Source organism: Staurois parvus, unplaced genomic scaffold, assembly GCF_062004578.1.
Source record: "Staurois parvus isolate SC_StPar_1 unplaced genomic scaffold, SC_StPar_1.0 ptg000832l, whole genome shotgun sequence".
NCBI classification, from domain to species: Eukaryota; Metazoa; Chordata; class Amphibia; order Anura; family Ranidae; genus Staurois; species Staurois parvus.
The window spans coordinates 1,995,070-2,013,169 of NW_028318628.1; the positions used below are offsets into that span (position 1 = coordinate 1,995,070).

At 37.3% G+C, this 18,100-nt stretch overlaps 1 protein-coding gene across 3 annotated transcripts in view; it reads left to right on the top strand.

Moving 5' to 3' along the window:
* The window catches only part of SCAPER (S-phase cyclin A associated protein in the ER), a 363,489-nt gene extending 345,811 nt beyond the window's left edge, over positions 1-17,678 (top strand). For all 3 annotated transcript variants that reach the window (XM_089655289.1, XM_089655291.1, XM_089655290.1), the window contains exons 29-31: positions 5,008-5,199; positions 8,936-8,987; positions 17,221-17,678. In XM_089655289.1, the coding sequence (XP_089511415.1) occupies positions 5,008-5,199; positions 8,936-8,987; positions 17,221-17,309 (333 nt within the window). In that variant the 3' untranslated portion in view covers positions 17,310-17,678. The remainder of the gene's footprint in view (positions 1-5,007; positions 5,200-8,935; positions 8,988-17,220) is intronic.
* The last annotated feature ends 422 nt before the right edge of the window (positions 17,679-18,100 follow it).

Below are 18,100 nucleotides of genomic sequence, written 5' to 3' on the forward strand. Positions count from 1 at the left end.
ATGAAGGAAAGTGAATAGGGCACATGTGTGACTATTGGGTCTCATGACCTAAACTCTCATTATATAATACCTTCTTTTGACAGCCAGATTTGTATGAAGTGTTGTGCATACATACATTTTTCCTGTCATGTGCCCTGCACGTCCTAATGCAAAGACTATGGCAGTGAAGCAGTATGTCTGAGATCATATAAACTGTCAATAGGCATACATGTGCCAAGACTCATTAATCTGATGTCTCGTCCTTTGCCGATGCGCCTGCCCTCTTTGTGGCTGAAGAAAGGACTTCACCACCACTGCATTAATGCCGCTAAGTGTAAGAACTGCCATTCTTACATCTTGTTTGAAATATAGTTCATACATCTCCTCTTCTGTATTTCCCTATGTAATATTAAGTAGGCAATCATGCTGGTCCATCTGTCCCTTTTTGGTTACAGCTGGGGTTTCCCCTACAGGTTAGAAGATAACATTCAATTGTTTTTACTTTTTTTCATAGTAAATATTGATGAAAATCTAAATTATCCTCTTTGCTACTGTGTAGAACAATATTCTGATTGGCAGGGGCTACCATAAAGGGAGGTTGATGGCAGGGGCTGCCATAAAGGAACAGTGCATAGGCATGATCATTATGATATGCTTTCTTGTTCATCCTTGTGTTGATGCCTTCAGCAGCCATTGTGTGTTGAAAGTCTGATTAAAAATGATTACTTTTTAAGGATTTAAAGTGGTTGTAAAGGCTCAAGGTTTTGACCTTAATGTATTCTATGCATGAGCCCCATTGTGATCCAGAGATGTGCACGAGAGACTTGACTCTCCGGGAATTCTCCATCCTCATTGGCTGAGATAGCAGTGGGAGCTGCAGAGGTATGTTCACATTTTTAGAACTCTTTTTGGATTGAAGAGGGTTTTTTTTTCTTAATATTTTTTAGTTAGTAGTGTGCACTAGTAACATAATATATATTGTTACTAGTTTGCAATAATCAATGCAGACTTGTAACAGTCACAAGGCATTGATTACTTTCGGATTTTGTTTTTTGGTTTTGTTTTGGCAAAGGTGGGGTTAAAGGATCCTCTTAGAATTGAAATCATTCTGGCGCCATGGATGAAAACGTGGGTGTCCTACCTCACAGACCCTGTGCCTACACCTCAAAGTCTGCCCCTCCTTCCATCAAGGTTAATGGGAGATGTTTATCGTGGGCTGATGAAAAGGTTTTCACAAAGCCTGACTAAGTGGCTATGAAATGTTAGGGCTTTTGGATGAGCTGATCAGTAATGCTGGCTATAGAAAGCCCCTTGACATTTACAAGTTTAACCCCTGCACTACAGACATAGTGAAGGGGTCTCTCTGCTGACAAACAATAGAGGCTTTCCAATGTCGCATGACTGCAGAGAAAAGGGTCTGTGCACACTTATCTGATCCTCTTGTCTTCTTTCAAATGTAAATCATTTAACACCACTTTCCATTTTTCACAGTTTTATTGGAGCCAAAGTTTACAGAGCTCCAGAACATTTCTTTATTTCACAGATACTACAGTTTTAAAACCTCTACCAAGTAGGTTTCAGACTTTTCAAGCGGGATGTTTTTCCAACATGTGGTTGTAACTATTAAGGAGCTTGAAATAATTAGCAAATAAATTACAGCGAGAATGTACTTCAATTTTCCACTCCATTTTCAATTTTTTTTATTATAAAGTTTGAGTGGTTCTTCAAACAGATTCTCAGAAATATTAAAAAAATACCTTTTGGCACCATGGTGTGTACATTTTGCTTATGTGAAGTACAAAGATAGCTCCCTGGTTCTCTAGCATGTTCCATCTTATACCTATAATATTCCTATAATTTGTCTCCAACGCAATTCATTTGCCCTTACTGATTTGTTTTTAATTAATGACCGTCTTCTCTATTAGCAATTTCCTTGTTCCTGAATTCCCACTTACATTGATAGATTTCATTCTGAACTGAGCTTTATCAGTGCATCTCCTTTACAGAACTTTATGAGACGTGTGCAAATCAGATCATTTTTTTTTTTTTTTTTCTTGTAACGGATAGTATCTCAAAATTATACAAAATATTCAAAACAAAAATATATGAAATGAATATGTTTTATGGTAAGGGATCAAATTGTTCATATCACCCAGAAAACTTTTTCTCTGTTTATATGTTTTAGTAGTATTGTGTACAGTGGTATACAAAGGATATGCACAAAAATATTTACTCACTTGGTTTCATAACACGCATACTTTTTTTTATATGGTGCATTTGCTCACATTCAGAAGTCGCCTTGTCTGCATAATTTTTTTAGCCAAGTGAAAATGCAAATTTATTCGCTGAATAAAAAGGTAATGGGGTAATTTTCAAACCTTTAAGAATATTGTGCTAATTTTTACATATATATTTCTCATAGTTTAAAAACTGTATATGTAGTTATCTTTTCAGAAAAGCAGCGCAAAGAGAAAATGGTATTGTGTATCCAGTCTGATTTTGGTTCAGTCAAGACAGATAAGAAAAGATTCTGTTTGGTTACTGGTTTTGTGTACTTTGCAACGCATTCTCTGACATGTTGAAGAAGGCTAGAAGTGCTGTTGCAGCTCCAAATCTATATTCCAAAGATTTTATTTTTTTTTCTACTTACCTATTTAAAGCATAGTTGTATCTTCCACACAACTTTGCACCTAGAAACAGTTAAACCAACTTAATACTTGCTTTTTTTAAAGTACATATCAGAAAAACGTACATAGATATTTTTGTAATTTTATGGATCACTATAACAAAAAAGATCTAGGTAAAGTTATTACAGATGTAAATTTTCTATTAGTGTACTATATAGAATTCCGTTTTTATGATTGGTGTTACATGCTCAACAAGAACATAAAATACAACATATTTTCATTATGCTGTATATCTTGCTAAGTCAATTAATATTTTTCTCTGTAGAGGTAACTGGCAGTCAGGAGGTTGCATTACATAAGTATCTACTGTCCATTGTTTACAAAGTTAGTCACGTTTTCAACAATGTAATCTAGCTGTTCACCATGCACTAAAGTCTGAACTGTAAGACAATGCTGGTACTGTCTGATATTTACATAGAATTCATTTTAGCTCTATAATGTACTCTTTTTGAAAAAGTCATAAATTACAGGAAACCTTAATAAATGATAACTGACTGGTTTTCAGTACTGTTCTATGCAGAAACCCCTTACAGCTTATTTTATAAGTGCTAAGTGCTAATACTGTATATGCTATTGAAGTTACTGAGTGCTAGCGAAAGAGATGGCAATATAATCTCCAAACATTTGCTGGAGTAAAGAGCTCCAAGAAAAAAACACTAAGTTCTGTTAAATATACAGGGTTGGAAGCTATTTACCATTGTCTTCTTGTTATTTAATGCTCTATTTAGAAGAATTCCCTAATTTTTGGACAGTCCCAGAATATGAAGTTGGCCCTTCCATATAATCTAACCATTACAAACAACCCCATCCAGTAGTAAACATTCTACCGTCATCAGTCAGGTTTACATTGATCTATAGTGATTAAAGTGGTTCTAAACCTTAAGAATACAACTGTAATATATTGCAGCTTACTAACTCTCAGATGTAGTAACTGCATTAGTTTTCAGGCTAAGAACATTTTCAGCAAGAACAGAAAATACCTGTTGATCTTACCAGAAAAAAATTCAGTCTATGAAACTTATTGTGAATTCACCTGACATTAAAGAAGTACTTCTCCTATGGGTTACAGGAGTGCAGTTAGTTCTGTTCTCCTGTGACCCATATTACGCAGACTCCGGGCTAAAATCTGCTGTCCACTAATGTCACTGAGCCGGTTCAGGCTCCAAGAAATACCAACTATCAGAATCCACCCAGATTCCTGGACTGGCAGCTGGCTCAGCCAGCCGCTTCCGCTCCCTTCACAGCCCAGTGCTCCAGTGAGTGCTGGAGAGCCAGAGCAAAGAGCCGGTGACTGACAGTGACACTGAAGAGTGAGAACCTAGTGATCAACAGTCTCTGATTGCTCAATTCTTGGTTTTAGAGGCAGCGTGGGATAGATGCAGCATCAGATTGATGGTGCATCCACCTAGGTGAGTATCTGTTTGGTTTTTAATTCCCAAACTTCTCTTTCAAAAACAATGTTCCCTTCCTTCTAAGCTATCTCCTACTCCTGATATGATTAAGATAAAGAAGGGAAGACATGTTTGTAGTCCTGTCCTAGGATGACAGCCATGACTCTCCCTTAGATACCCTAGAACAAGAAATGTTGTATTTGCAGGATTACCAGGTAAAAATGAAGGAAACATCCAGAAAAAAATACAGCTGTCACATCTAAGGAATAGTAAGAGAAATTATATTAAATTTGGGTTTAGATATGCTTTAATTTGTAAAGTGTAACCTTCAAGGGTATATTTAAAAAGCAGCAAATGTGGCATTCAGATGTTTATTACAGGTGAACCTTCCTGGTTGATGTGTTTCAAATTACAAGGAAGGTCACATTCACCGCTCTATAATTCTGCCCCTTAGTGTACAAGTACAGCTGCAGCTCAGACTGGAAAAAAACCAAGGGTGCACACAGCGTACAATGATTACTTTTTATTTAGTGCAGGTCTCCTTTAAAAACCATAATTCATACTAAGATGGTACTGATTGTTTTTACAGTATTATAAAATCTTGTACAGTGGCTTAATAGTTGATTGATAAAATGTGAACTGGTGTGTCTTCATATATTCCAGGCCCGTAGTGGAGGAATATTGTCAGTATGGGTTATATTTAACACGTATTCTACAGTAATCATTTACACAAGGAGTAGCTTTTGGAACTTTGAATATACATTAATAAAGGATTTTTTTTTTCATTTTGGAGAAAAGTTACTGAACCTATTAGATTGTTTTCTTTTCAAGCATGTATTCCAGATGCTGAAATGGTCTGAGAATGCTGAAAAAAAGAGAAGGATTACATCTCTGCAGCATGCTGTTTTCTCAGCAGACAGTGATTTTACTTGTGCTGTTAATTCTTACAGGTCATTGTCCAGTCTGGTCGTCACCCCACTGTTCTTCAGAAACTTTGCCAGCTCCCCTTCCAGTATTTTAGTGACTCCCGGCTGGTCCGGCTGCTATTTCCTACACTGATTGCCGCCTGCTACAACAATCCACAGAATCGACTGATTTTGGAACAGGAGTTGAGCTGTCTGCTGCTTGCCACTTTTATTCAGGTACAGACCTGGGAGAGGGATCAGCACCTGTGTGTAGGAGGTGCCTGGGGAAGGGAAACAATGAGCTAGCAAAATAGAAAATAGAATAAATCTAGACTGCCCTGAGAAGTTTAGTATGTCCGTAAGTATGATTTTTTGTAATTGCGTATGTTTTTTAATATGCAAATTTTTTATAACATAACTATAAAAGCTAAATTGATGTTTTTTTAACAAACCTCTTACAAAACTCCTAGTTAATGATTTGAACTGTGCAGTATTACGGGTGTATTTCTACTATTTTAATGAATAGGATTCACAAAGAAATTTAACAAAGAAAAGGAAGGACTAAAAGGTAGCATAGAATCAGTTGATCCCTAATATTAACATAATGGGTTATCACATGGGTTTCAGACAGTACTGTTTATCATAGATTTTGTTATTATTATTATTATAATAACATGCATGCATTATAATAGGAATTGATCTGGTTTGAATGTTTAAGCATTGCTATAATAATTTAAAAAGGAAGTAGCATCAAATTCAAAAACATATGTTAGATGTTAGGGTAAAACACTTTTGTGACATTTCTGGTCTGAAATTTTTCTCTATGTATTGTAATTTTTGCTTCTTTCAAGATACAGATTTACAATAGAGATAAACATATTTTGTGTCCGTCTTGATAGAATATTTTGGATATTTGATATTTCAGAATGTGTACTTAGTATTGTATAATTTGGATCATACAATTTATTAATACAAGATGTGTGTGGAACTATGAAGTGTGTAATAATCCATACAGTCATTTGTCAGTAATGTAGCATAATAGCTTTTTTTGGAAAATTAATGTTCAATTAATGCACCCCCTATAATGCTACAGTTTTTTTGTTTTGTTTTGTTTTTTACACCGAATGCATTTAACTCTCCTTCATATATATGTGTGATTTTACAACATTCTAGACTTTTTGACAAATTTTAGAAGGCCCAGAATGAATTATACAGTGCTGCTCACTGGCACACAGTGCAGTTTGCACTGTTTTATATTCTTCATTGACACATGTGAAGAAAGCCACTTTGTGATATTTACATTAGCTGTTGAAGTTGCATGGTGGCATGCTTTTGCCAACCAAGAGTCTGATACTCAAAGTTAGTTGTTTAAATGATGGGTAACTATAAAAACATTATTTATAAATATGGGGTTGGTCAGGAAATCCATGGGCTAAACATTTTCTCTATTAGGGGCTTATTTGCATTTGACTAGAAGGTGGACCTTCAGTCAGATACTAAAAATTGTGAACTGTTTGTGGCCAATACTGAGCAAAACAACAAGATCTTGTTGTGTTTGCACCAGTGTGCCATACCTGTTAAAAAAACATATTACCTATATTATTTCTCTATCTTTTTATTTTGTATAATGTAATTTCTCATACATTTCTAAGCAAAATCAGACTTATTGCTGTAATCTCTTAAAGTACATCTAAAGCCAAAACTTTTTCTATTGGATAGAATCAAGACGTTTAAAAAAAATCCTGTCAAGTCTTTATTGCTGTCTGTGTCCCCGCTGTGGAGACACAACAGAAAGTGAAGGTAAATCTTCCCACTGGGGAAAACAGCTGATTGGGTTTCTGACCATATAAAAAAAAATCGCTTTAAATTTAATTTGTATGTGAAAGTGTTTTGCTACAGCATACATATTTGTACATCTTTCAGCTTGTAGAGCAAACAGAGCCAGTTCCCTGATTTATCAAGCCTTTTGCCTACAATCATGAAATGGCAAATACAATATTTTCTTACATTTTTATTACAAATGTATTATTGTATTTGAGCCAAGGTCTGTCTAAAGCTTGCAGGACCCTATTGCTGCTTAGTGGGGGCATTTTAGAAAGCAATATGCAAGCTAAAGTCGCAGTGAATGGCACTTTACTTTACCCCGTTTGCACTTCCTACCTGTGTACGATAAATTCCTCCCGTAGATTTTATAACTATTACATGTTAAACACTTCAATTGATGTTTTTTTCTCCCCATATAACTGATTCAATATTCATATTATTTTTCTAATACTGTTTAACATTATTATTTTTTTTTTTTTTCTTATCTGGCTATGAAGGGTATTGGTGTCAGTGGGGATGTCAGTGACACCAAGTGAGTTCCCCCAAGTGTCAGAATGCCTGCCGCAGTCCTGCTATAAGTCACTGATCACCGCCATTACTAGTAAAAAAAAAAAAAAAAAATCCCAGTTTATATAACGCCATTTGTAAACACTATAAATTTCATGTTAACCAATTATTTACACATATTGGGATCTTTTTCAGCAAAGACATGTAGCAGAATACTAAGTACACATTCTGAAATATCAAATATCCATATCTACTGGCCACAAAAGGTTATAGTAGGCCTTGTGTAATTCAATTTGAACTGGAACATTAACTATGATGGTAATTATTTAGTAATAATAATTATTTTGCTTTGGTCATTACCTTTACCCTGATATATTGGAGCACAGATTGACGAAGAATCCCACTCTAATCTGAAAGTGGGAAGTATGGTGATATCAGTGAGCAACTGCTCTATATAGAAAGTTAATTTGCTAATATTTTAAATTGTGTAATTAGCAGCAGTTACTTTAACTACTTCAATGTTTTAATGTTATTACACTCAAAACACTTCCAGAGACTGATGATGATAATCATCAGTGTCACAAGCACATATCCATACTAATAAGACATTACTTCATCTGAATTCTGTTTTTCTGCACTTGATAAATGTGCGTTGCCTGTTTTAGTTACTGGTTACTGAGCTTTTAATGTTGCAACTGAGTAATTCCACCTATAAATGAAGACATTTGAACATTGCTCTTTTGCAAAATATGTTTTCAGAATTGAAACTCCATCCCAGCAACATTATGACAGCCTTTTTATTATCTGTGTTCTCTCATTTGATATTTCGTGGCTCTGATGCTGCTGGCAGTGGACGAGTTAAATGAGAGTTCAGTAGAGACGGGAGCTCTGAGCTGTGTAATTCACTGCTCTGCTCAGTTACTTTCTGGTTTCTAATCGTATAACCTATAAACACAGTGTCACATTTGCTTATTTTTCATTGTACAGAGGAAGCAGGAGCTTGGATGCTTTCATCTAACACTCTTTAGTGCTGCTCAGAAAGATGACTGCTTTTCCTGCTATCTTATGTATTTTAATAATGGATTCTGCTTTTAGTAAAGTATTTTTGGAACTATTTTGGATCTATACTACAACAGTGGGTCATGCATTTTAGTATACTGTCAATATCTATTTAAAAGATGTGTCCACTGTGTATATTAATAATAAACTATTAAACTGTAACAATCCTTTATTCACTTGCCCCAAAAAGCCTCTTTGGTGTCAGTTACTTCTGTATTTACAGTGCAGAATTGTCTAAAACCATTCTTTGATATATCTACTATTTTAATGTCCCATGGCTGTTTAATGTGATCATTACTGAGACACATACATTTTCAGTTATTGTACAAGAACACCAACACCATTGCCTTTGGGTGGATTGTTTTATCTAAATCTGCTAATCTTTACTTGAGAACTAGAGAATGGAAAATATAAAGCTTTGTTTTTATAGATACATAAAAAAATATGAAACTAGATGATTCCTCTCATTGCCAGTATTAAACCCCCTGGCGCCATAGTTGTTGTAAATTGAGAATCATACCAATGTGTAAGTATTGTAGCTGTTTGCCGCTCTGCTAACCAGTACATTGTGCTATTGTCTTAGGACTGTTTGCAAGGATCAAGTCATCCCGTCAGTAGAACGTCTCCACACAAAGGTAATGTAACCAAGGCTGGGTGATTGCAGCCATTCAGACATACAACTGTCTATCCTTCTGACCTTCAGAGCAAGGAAATGGCTTGTTTTCAGAAGATGTTATTGACAGTCCAGGCAGCATAATGAACATGGTGCTAATTCATTGTACATAATAAATGGTGAACAACTTAACAACAAAAGCCTATTGAGAGACAGCTTGTTCTTTTATTGGCAACAAAAGCCAGTTTACTCAACGAATCCATCTGCTTTTGGAAATACTTACTTGCTAAACAAGCTAGCATCTTAGGAGCAGGTTAAATTACCGCCACATAACACACTGACTTCAGGATAGGTCATTGTAGAAGACAGTACTTCATAAAGGCTGTGAACTTGACAATTTATACTCATTACACCCACGGCGGGTGGTCCTAAAGTTCTACCAATATTGCCCTTGTGAACTTGTGGTGTGCAGACAAGTGACAAACACATAAAATAACTTCACTTGAGGAAGCAGAACAGAAAATATCTCTCTAGAAAAGGTCTAAGTACGCTCATAGAGATGCTTTAGGCAGTAATTTGTCCTAAGTGTTAAGACCTTTTGTAACCATCTCCAGTGCAGGCCAATTCTGACATTCCCTTCCTACATGTAAAAACATCTTTTTTTTTGCTAGAAAACTACTTAGAACCCCAAACAATATATATATATATATATATGTGTGTATATGTATTGAGCAGAGGCCCTAAAGAATATAATGGTGGGTTTTGCAGTATTTTTATGTCACACGGTATTTGTGCAGCGTTTTTTCAAACGCAATTTATTTTTTAAAATACACTTTAATGAATTATAATGCGCAAAACACATTATAATACCCATTTTTTGTAAAAAATAAAAGATGATGTCACACCTATTAAGATATCTAATATGTCACACTTTAAAATTGCATGCCTGTGGAACGGCGCAAAACTACGGTACTTAAACATTTCCTTTAAAATAAATAAATGAAATAAAAATCTCCACAGGCGACGATTTAAAAGCCTTTACAGATTACCAGTTTAGAGTTACACAGGAGTTCTGGTACTAGAAATTTTGCTCTCGCTCTGATGTTCGTGGCGATACCTCACATGTGCGGTTTATTTTATTATTTGTTTTATTTAATTTTTTTATTTTTACAGTTTCTTTAGAATTTTTTTTTCCACTTTTATTGGTATCACAAGGAATGTAAACTTCCCTTGTGATAACAATAAGCAGAGACAGGTGCTCTTCACTGAGACAGCTGAAGTCCATTAGACCCCATATGTCTCCTCTGCCCTTGAAAGCTTTGGAACTCCGAAGTGAAAGTTCCAGTTTCTGACTTCACACAGGAACAGGATGCCGCTGGTCACATCCTTACCCGGCTTGCTGTTCGCACGTGAGAGCCTGGTAAAGGCGGTGGGGGGTCCAGTCTTCCTCTAGCTGTAAAAGTAATCCAGCAGTCTTTAGCCGCTAAGATTACTTTTATTTGGTGCACAATCACCGACTGTAAAGAATGATAACTTGTTGCAGCTGCAATGATGGCCAAGTAATCACACTTCCCATCCAAGGACGTTCAGGTACGTCCTACGTAGAGAAGTGGGCAAAAGCCCACCTTCTATCCAGTCACATCGATAACAGTTTGTTAGTTGAGTTACACACACTGCAATTATATTCATGAGTATTTTGCACCTCTAAAACTAGAGGTGCTGTGGACAAATCTTATCTTGATTTCAGCAAGGCATTTTATACATTTCCACATAATAAACCCAAAAAGTAGTACAAACCAGGAAATAACCTTTGGGTGGTTCAGTGGATATGCAGTTGGCCAAAGGATAGATAACAAAATGTGGTTGTAAATGGGGTTAATTTGGAACAGAGACCAGTCCTTAGTGGTGTACCACAAGGTTCTGTACTAGGTCCTGTTTTATATGTAAGTGATATAACTAAATGGTTGCCTTTTTGCTGATGACACAAAAGTGTACAATAGGGTTGTTATCCCTGGAGGTGTCTGTAACATGGAACATGATTTGGCAATGCTGAAAAATTGTTCAAAGCAGTGGAAACTGCAGTTCAATGTTTTTAAATGTAAAATAATGCACCAAGGGAAAAAGAATCCCTTGAGAGAGTAGAACATTGGGGGTACAGTGTTGGCCAGGACTACAGAGGAAAAATATTAAGAGTATTTTATCAGATGATTGCAAAATGCACAAACAGTGTGGCCAGACAGGGAGAATTTTAGGATACCTTACTAGAGGGATCACCAGTAGGAGGAAGGAGGTCCTGATTCTACTATATAGATCTTTAGTGAGACCTCATTTAGGCTCCATGCACACGGGGCGTTTTGATAACGCTGGTAACGTTAGCTGTGTAAAGTCACGTTAAAAACGTGAGTTTTTCAGCTTTTTTTTGTGTTTTTGCATTAGCATTTAGCAGCGTTTTCACCCCCCCCCCCCCCCCCCCCCCCCCAAAAAAAAAATTTTTTTTTTTCGTCAAAAAAAGTCCAAAAATGCAGTTTTGCTGAGTTTTGCCACGTTTTACAGTGTTAGAGCGTTTTTACAGCTAAAAAAACTCCTCTAGAAACCCACTAGTCCTGGGGTTCTTTTTCCAGCCAAAAAACGTCCCTGCCAAAAAAACGTTGATTGCAGTCTGTGTGCATGGACACATAGGATAACATGCTAGGGAGTTTACTGGCTGTAAAAAAAACTGCCAAAAACAGCTGCTGTAAAAACATTCAGTGTGCATGAGGTCTTAGAATACTGTGTCTAGTTCTGGAGACCTCACTTACACAAATATATTGATAAGATAGGAGTCCAGAGACTTGCCACAAAAAATGGTTAAAGGTCTGAGGGATGAAACATATCAGGAGAGACTTCAGGACCTTAATATGTACAGTCTGAAGGGAAAGGGGAGATATTATTGAAGCTTTTATATACACAAAGGAGGTAATTAAGGTTCAGGAGGGCATTATTAAAACTTAAAGCTTAAAACTATCAGCAGGAAAGGTATAATCTTAGAAAGTATTATTTACTGAAAGAGTAGTTGATGCTTGGAACAGACTTCAAGCAGAGGTAGTGAGTTGGTCAACAGTGATTTCAAACATGCTTGGGACACACATAGCTATACTCAGACAAAACAGTTAAAAAAAACACAAAAAAGTAGAATACAAACATGTATAAATAAAAAAAAAAAAAATAGGTCAGACTTGATGGACCACTTGTTCAACAGACAGACAGATTTCTGTTTTCCACTGGCTACAGTCAGGTACAACTGATGTTTAGGGATGATTTCCCTGTGCAATTATAAAATATGTTCATCAACCAAAAATTCCACCTTATGTTAACACCTAAACACCCATACTGGTGGTGCTAGCAATGATTCCAGGATATAAATTGCCTTTGTCTACATGCTAAGTGTACAAAGATCACATTTGTAAGTGTATTACTTTTTACTTAATAAAGAATAATTGCTACACTATGCCACTGCATTCTATCTATGTTTGATATTAGCTAAAGAGTGCTCCTCTCTGTTGTTTCAAGAGCTGCAAGGCTGAAACTGGCAAAGGTTTTTTACTTGTATCATTGACTGCAACTCAAAGGCATTTTCATAATTAGATTGCCTCTATAATATGAGCTATTTTGTTACAAACTGTATCAATTGTGATACTGTGTTTTGTATTTATTATGCTTTGCTACATTTTGTATCCAATGCAGATTGATAACAGTTGAATTACATTTATTTTATCTGTATATTAAATTGTGCATTTATTATTTTTTTTCTCAGGAGCCTGCAAAGTATTGTACCTGTGATCAGTGGATGCAGGTGCAATGTTAGGCTTCTGCACACTCTCCCTCCTGCCTTTTGCCCATACATCTGTACCAGCTTTAATTTTGAAAGCTAGAGGGAGGGTGAATGGACTGCGAGCACGCTCAGCATGCTCGCAGTCCATTGAAACTACAAGCCTGGCTGCTGCGATGGCAGACAAGACTTTTGTTTTTTCATTTACAAATCTATGTGAATGAATGACACAGTTGTGTGGGCGGAGGCCGGCATAGCTGTGCTAATTTTACAATGTGACAATGGCTGCAGGGGAGAAAACCGCCTGTCAGATGTCACAGAGAATGGGGGGTGGGTGCTGAACATGTTACACCCTAAGTACAGGTGTAACATGCTCAAAAGGTGAACTTAGCCTTTAGATGTGGTGGCTGCATTAGTTTCCCTTTATTAGGCTTTTTTTTCCTCTATTTTCACCTGTTGATCTAATGATATGGCCAGTATTTTTTAAACTTCCTTTAACAGACAGACTAAGCTGTTCAGCACAAGTGGCAGTTAGAGGGTTGAGTCAAACCATTTAACACTGACAGGGATGCTTACAGTAGTCAGCATTTTTTTTATCTATACACAGCACTATAAAGTGTGGTGGGGCTGGACACTGCACCTATTCCTCCAGGGCATACTAAAACACCAGGAGGGACACACTGCAGCTGGATGGCCCGTGTGCAAGGGGCATAAAGCAGGACACAGGATGAAGAACCCTTCAACTTTTGTTTTTTCTGAAAAAAATAATAGTAAAAATGTATTTATTTTAGGTACTTATATAGTGCTGTCAATTTACGCAGCGCTTTACACATATATATTGAACATTCACATCAGTCCCTGACCCTCAAGGGGTGTACAATCTAAGGTTCCTAACTTACATTCATACATACACATACTAGGGACAATTTAGACAGGATCCAATTCACCTACCAGCATGTCTTTGGAGTTAGGATATAAAGTGAGCGCTCCAAGAGTAGCAGTTAAATCACTAAAGGTAACCAATACAAAAACCTCATCAAAACTTGAAATAAATAAATAAGTGCAGCGCTAATAAAAATAAGCATATATATATAAAAATGTCCGTAAATGTACAAGTATGCCAAATGAAGCAATCAAAAAGTGACAGTCTGTGCAGGTCTAGGTGAGAAATGACAACAAAATCAAGTATTGATGCTCCAAAACAGTGTGGTAGAAATACGCACTCACCAGATGCGTAATGTATATACGCATTAAATAAATCAGTAGAGTCCCCTTTAGGAGTCGGATATGATCCTAGTCAAGGATAATCCTCCCTCTGGGCAAAGGTGGTGCTGTTAAGCTCACAGGAGATAAGGGATCCAGTTAACCAGAGGTCCCTTTAAGGGATGGATGGGTGTAGATGCCTATATGCCAGGAACTCCCTTCTCTGGATACTGCAGTGGACTGGATCAGGTGGGTTCTGTGTACAGTGTCGCTGTATGAAACCTCCTCTCAGCAAACTGTGGACATGACACCAGGGCAACGCCTTGGTAAAATCTCCTTTAAATAGCTTAACATGTATTGATGAATGTATAACCTATGTGATGCCCAGCCTTAAAGCCTAGGCAAAATACCACATGGTCTCTGGCTACCAGAAGCATTACAGGTGTTTTCTATTATTAAAGACAGCCAAACGTATTTTATTTTCTGTCTGACTGGGAAGAGGTAAGCAACCATTTTATACAATAAAGGAAACCTGTCATGAGAGATTAATGTAGACTGCCATTGCTAACCTCTCCTTTCGAAAACGCTAGGTTCCCTGGCTGTCATTTGGATGCTTTCATTTCAATACTGCGTTGCTGACCCAGAACAAGTATAGAGACAAGTAGTTATGACACTTTTCTGACACTCATGTACAAGCAAGCTTGTCCTAAGCCTTCAGTACTTGGAAATACCTAAAGCGTATTTCCACTTTTGAGTCAAATCTGAGCAAACTCCACTTCATGTGTGTTATGTGTTCCCATTCACACAGCATGCCTAAAATGTTTTTTTCAAAAAATACCCAGCTTTTTCTCAGGACAAGGTGTCCTGGATGACTGCAAGATTAATTAAACGAGGTTAGAGTGAGTCTGTATCAAGTCCGTCCTGATTAACTTAAAATACTAAAAGTCCACCCCCTGAACCTCTACCACTTTTTAAGGACAGACAGTGTTCAAATCTGGATTGATGTGCCACAGTGAAGATTAACGATTGGAATATTGACTGATGCTGTGGACACTAAGTTTTTTCACATGATATATTATGATAACTGTGACTGTTATCAGCGCTTGATATATGTTAATGCATGACAATTCTTGCACAAATGTTGTGGTGATAAGTAGAGTGCTTCACTATTTTTTCTTTTGAATTATTTGCAATTTTTTAATTTTAGGTGATGCTATATGAATGTGGCTTGTGCTAAATTTAGTAAAGTAACCAATTTGGCTAAAAAAGTGGAAGTACACTTTAAGGCAGACACAGCCTGGCATCTTGTATTTTTTGGAAGGATGCTTGCAATGGCAGCCCATCATACTTCCCTTATGGTAGAGTCACTTTAAAGTAATCCGTTTCATATATATATCTGAAAAATGTTCTTAACTGGTTCTGCGCCGCCCTATAGTATAAACACTGCTACAGGGTGGCACGGGTGCGCAAAATCACGTGTATATATATGTGATTTTGCAGTTCCGGGTGGGGGCGCATGCGTGCCTCAACTGTCAATCACCAGGTCCCAGCCAGTGATTACTTGCCGGCAGCCCGGTGATTGCCGAGTATCTCTGATGGGAACTCCTGCACTCTGCTTTGTATGGCTCTGTATAGCATAGCAAAACCATACAAAGCATGTGCTTACAGTGGAAAGCACACACACAGCATACTGTGAAACAGCACACAGTTAACCCTTTGATCGCCCCACATGTTAACCCCTTCCTGCCCAGTGTCATTAGTACAGTGTCTGTGTCCTTTTTATTAGCACTGATCATTGTATTGGTGTCACTGGGGATGTCAGTGACACCAAGTCTGTTCCCCCCAGTGTCAAAATGCCCGTTGCGGTCCCACTATAAGTCGCTGATCGCTGCCATTATCAGTACTAAAAAAAATTCCAGTATCAATACTGCCATTTGTAAATGCTAGAACTTTCCCGTAAACCAATTAATTTAAATGTATTGAGATTTTTTTCTTAGTAAAGACATATAGTAGAATACATATTGGCCTAAATTTATGCCGAAATTAGATTTTTTAAACATTTTTACTGAACAGGTTTCATAGCAGAATGTCAAAAATATTGTTTTTTTTTTTCTCAAAATTGTTGGGTTTTTTTTTTGTTTATAGTGCAAAAAAAAACCATACAGGCGATCAAATACCACTGAAAGAAAGCTCTATTTGTGGGGAAAAAGGGATATAAATTTCATTTGGGTGCAGCGTTGCATGACCACGCAATTGTCAGTTAAAGTAATGCCGTGCTGTATCGCAAAAAATGGCCTGAACAGGAAGGGGGATAAATCCTCTGGAGGGCAAGTGGTTAAAGTGGTTCTAAAGGATTTTTTACCTTCATGCATTTTATGTATGAAGGTAAAAAATCCTTTAGTGTATAGCTCCCCCCTCAGCCCCCCCTAATACTTACCTGAGCCTGATCACGATCCAGTGTTGTGCATAAGAGTAGCAAATATCCCAGGTCTCTCCATCCAGTCATTGGCTCCCGCTGCTGCCAATCACACCCAGTGAGGAGGGAGCAGAAGGTGCAGCTGAGCCATGTCTTGGGTGCGAGCATGCACAAGTGCCCCCAGAGCAAGTAGCTTGCTCTGGGGGTACTCAGCAGGGGGGCAAAGCCAGGAGCTCCAGCGGGAGACCCGAGAAGAGGATTGGGGCTGTTCTGTGCAAAACCATTCCACAAAGCAGGTTAAGTATACCATGTTGTTGTTTTTTTTTAAGTGAACATTTAATATTACTTTAAGACTATAACTCCCTTTATTTTAGTAAAAAAAAAGAAGTCTTCTTCTAAATGTGCCTTTTAAATGTCTAAAGAAATGTATCATACAAACACTGTAGCACATTGCATCAAGTACAAGGCGCTGTATTAGAGGGCAATGACACTGACTGTGAACTAGGGGAGCCTGGCTTCCATCCTAGGTAACCTCTGGGTGACCTCTCATTGGCCACTTTACCTCTGGTCCCTGCACTAGAACCATTCCGTGGATGGCATGTGAAAACAAATAAACGAATAAATGAATTACCAATGTCTGCTAGAATCTCTGGTAAGGGATACATCTCTCACTATTTCTAAAGTATTGAGCCGGAGATTTTGTAAACATTTGCTGAGTGATCACCTTCCCCTCCTTCCTCCACATCACACTGATGTAGAAGCAGCTGACAATGACTTTATATCATTGGGATGTATGTAATAACATTCTTTTTCCATTTCTCCCCACAGATTATTTCCAGCAGTACCCTGAATTCTCTTGCCGTTTCCCACGTCATTGCTGGGAACCCTCTCGTCAGTTTTTCCTGAAAAAAGATTAAGCTGCAATATTCATTTTATAATGTTTTAATATGGAGCGGTTGGTTATAGATCCAAGGCTGCTCCTACTACATGTACAGAATTGACATATTATGTAAAATAATATAATATGATGTGTGTAAAAATGCTCCATATTGTTATGTGCACTATTTATATGTTCAGCATGTAGATACATTGTGCTGTGAGATTTTCTTGCATGCTAAGATAAACTTGGCTAATCGTTTTTATATTTCCCCGATCACTACACAAGGAATCTCACCTTACGCATTATTTACCAGTGAGTTGCAGATTACTTGAGTGGCAGTGATCGATAGCTGTATTAAACTGAAATTTCCAATTCTATATATCTTGAAATAAAATAACTTATTTTCTTTCTCGTGTGATCTTTAGTTTCCTTTTCCTGAATAAGACGTCTGCAGGTACAGCAGAAAGCTGCACTATTTGTTTCTCTGTGTGGTTAAGAAACACGTTTCCAAGGATGGATGCTTCAAAGCCCAATTCAGAGGTGACAGCAAAGACCACAATCCAATTAGGGTTAATATAAACACAATTCATTTTGCAGACTCCCTGTTAGGATTGTTGCAGCCAACTTTCTGGCAGGCAAAATCAAACTGTGAGTCAGTTCTACAGAAACTCATTGCGCAATTATTCTCTGCTAGATTTGGAAAACTGGGCCTTGTTTTATCTCCAGAGCTTGTCTTTATGGCCTTGGCAGTATCAAGAGCAGTATGTGTGGAGGAATGGCAGCTGACACTTGTACAGTACATTATGATAATAATGTGGAACCCCAGGA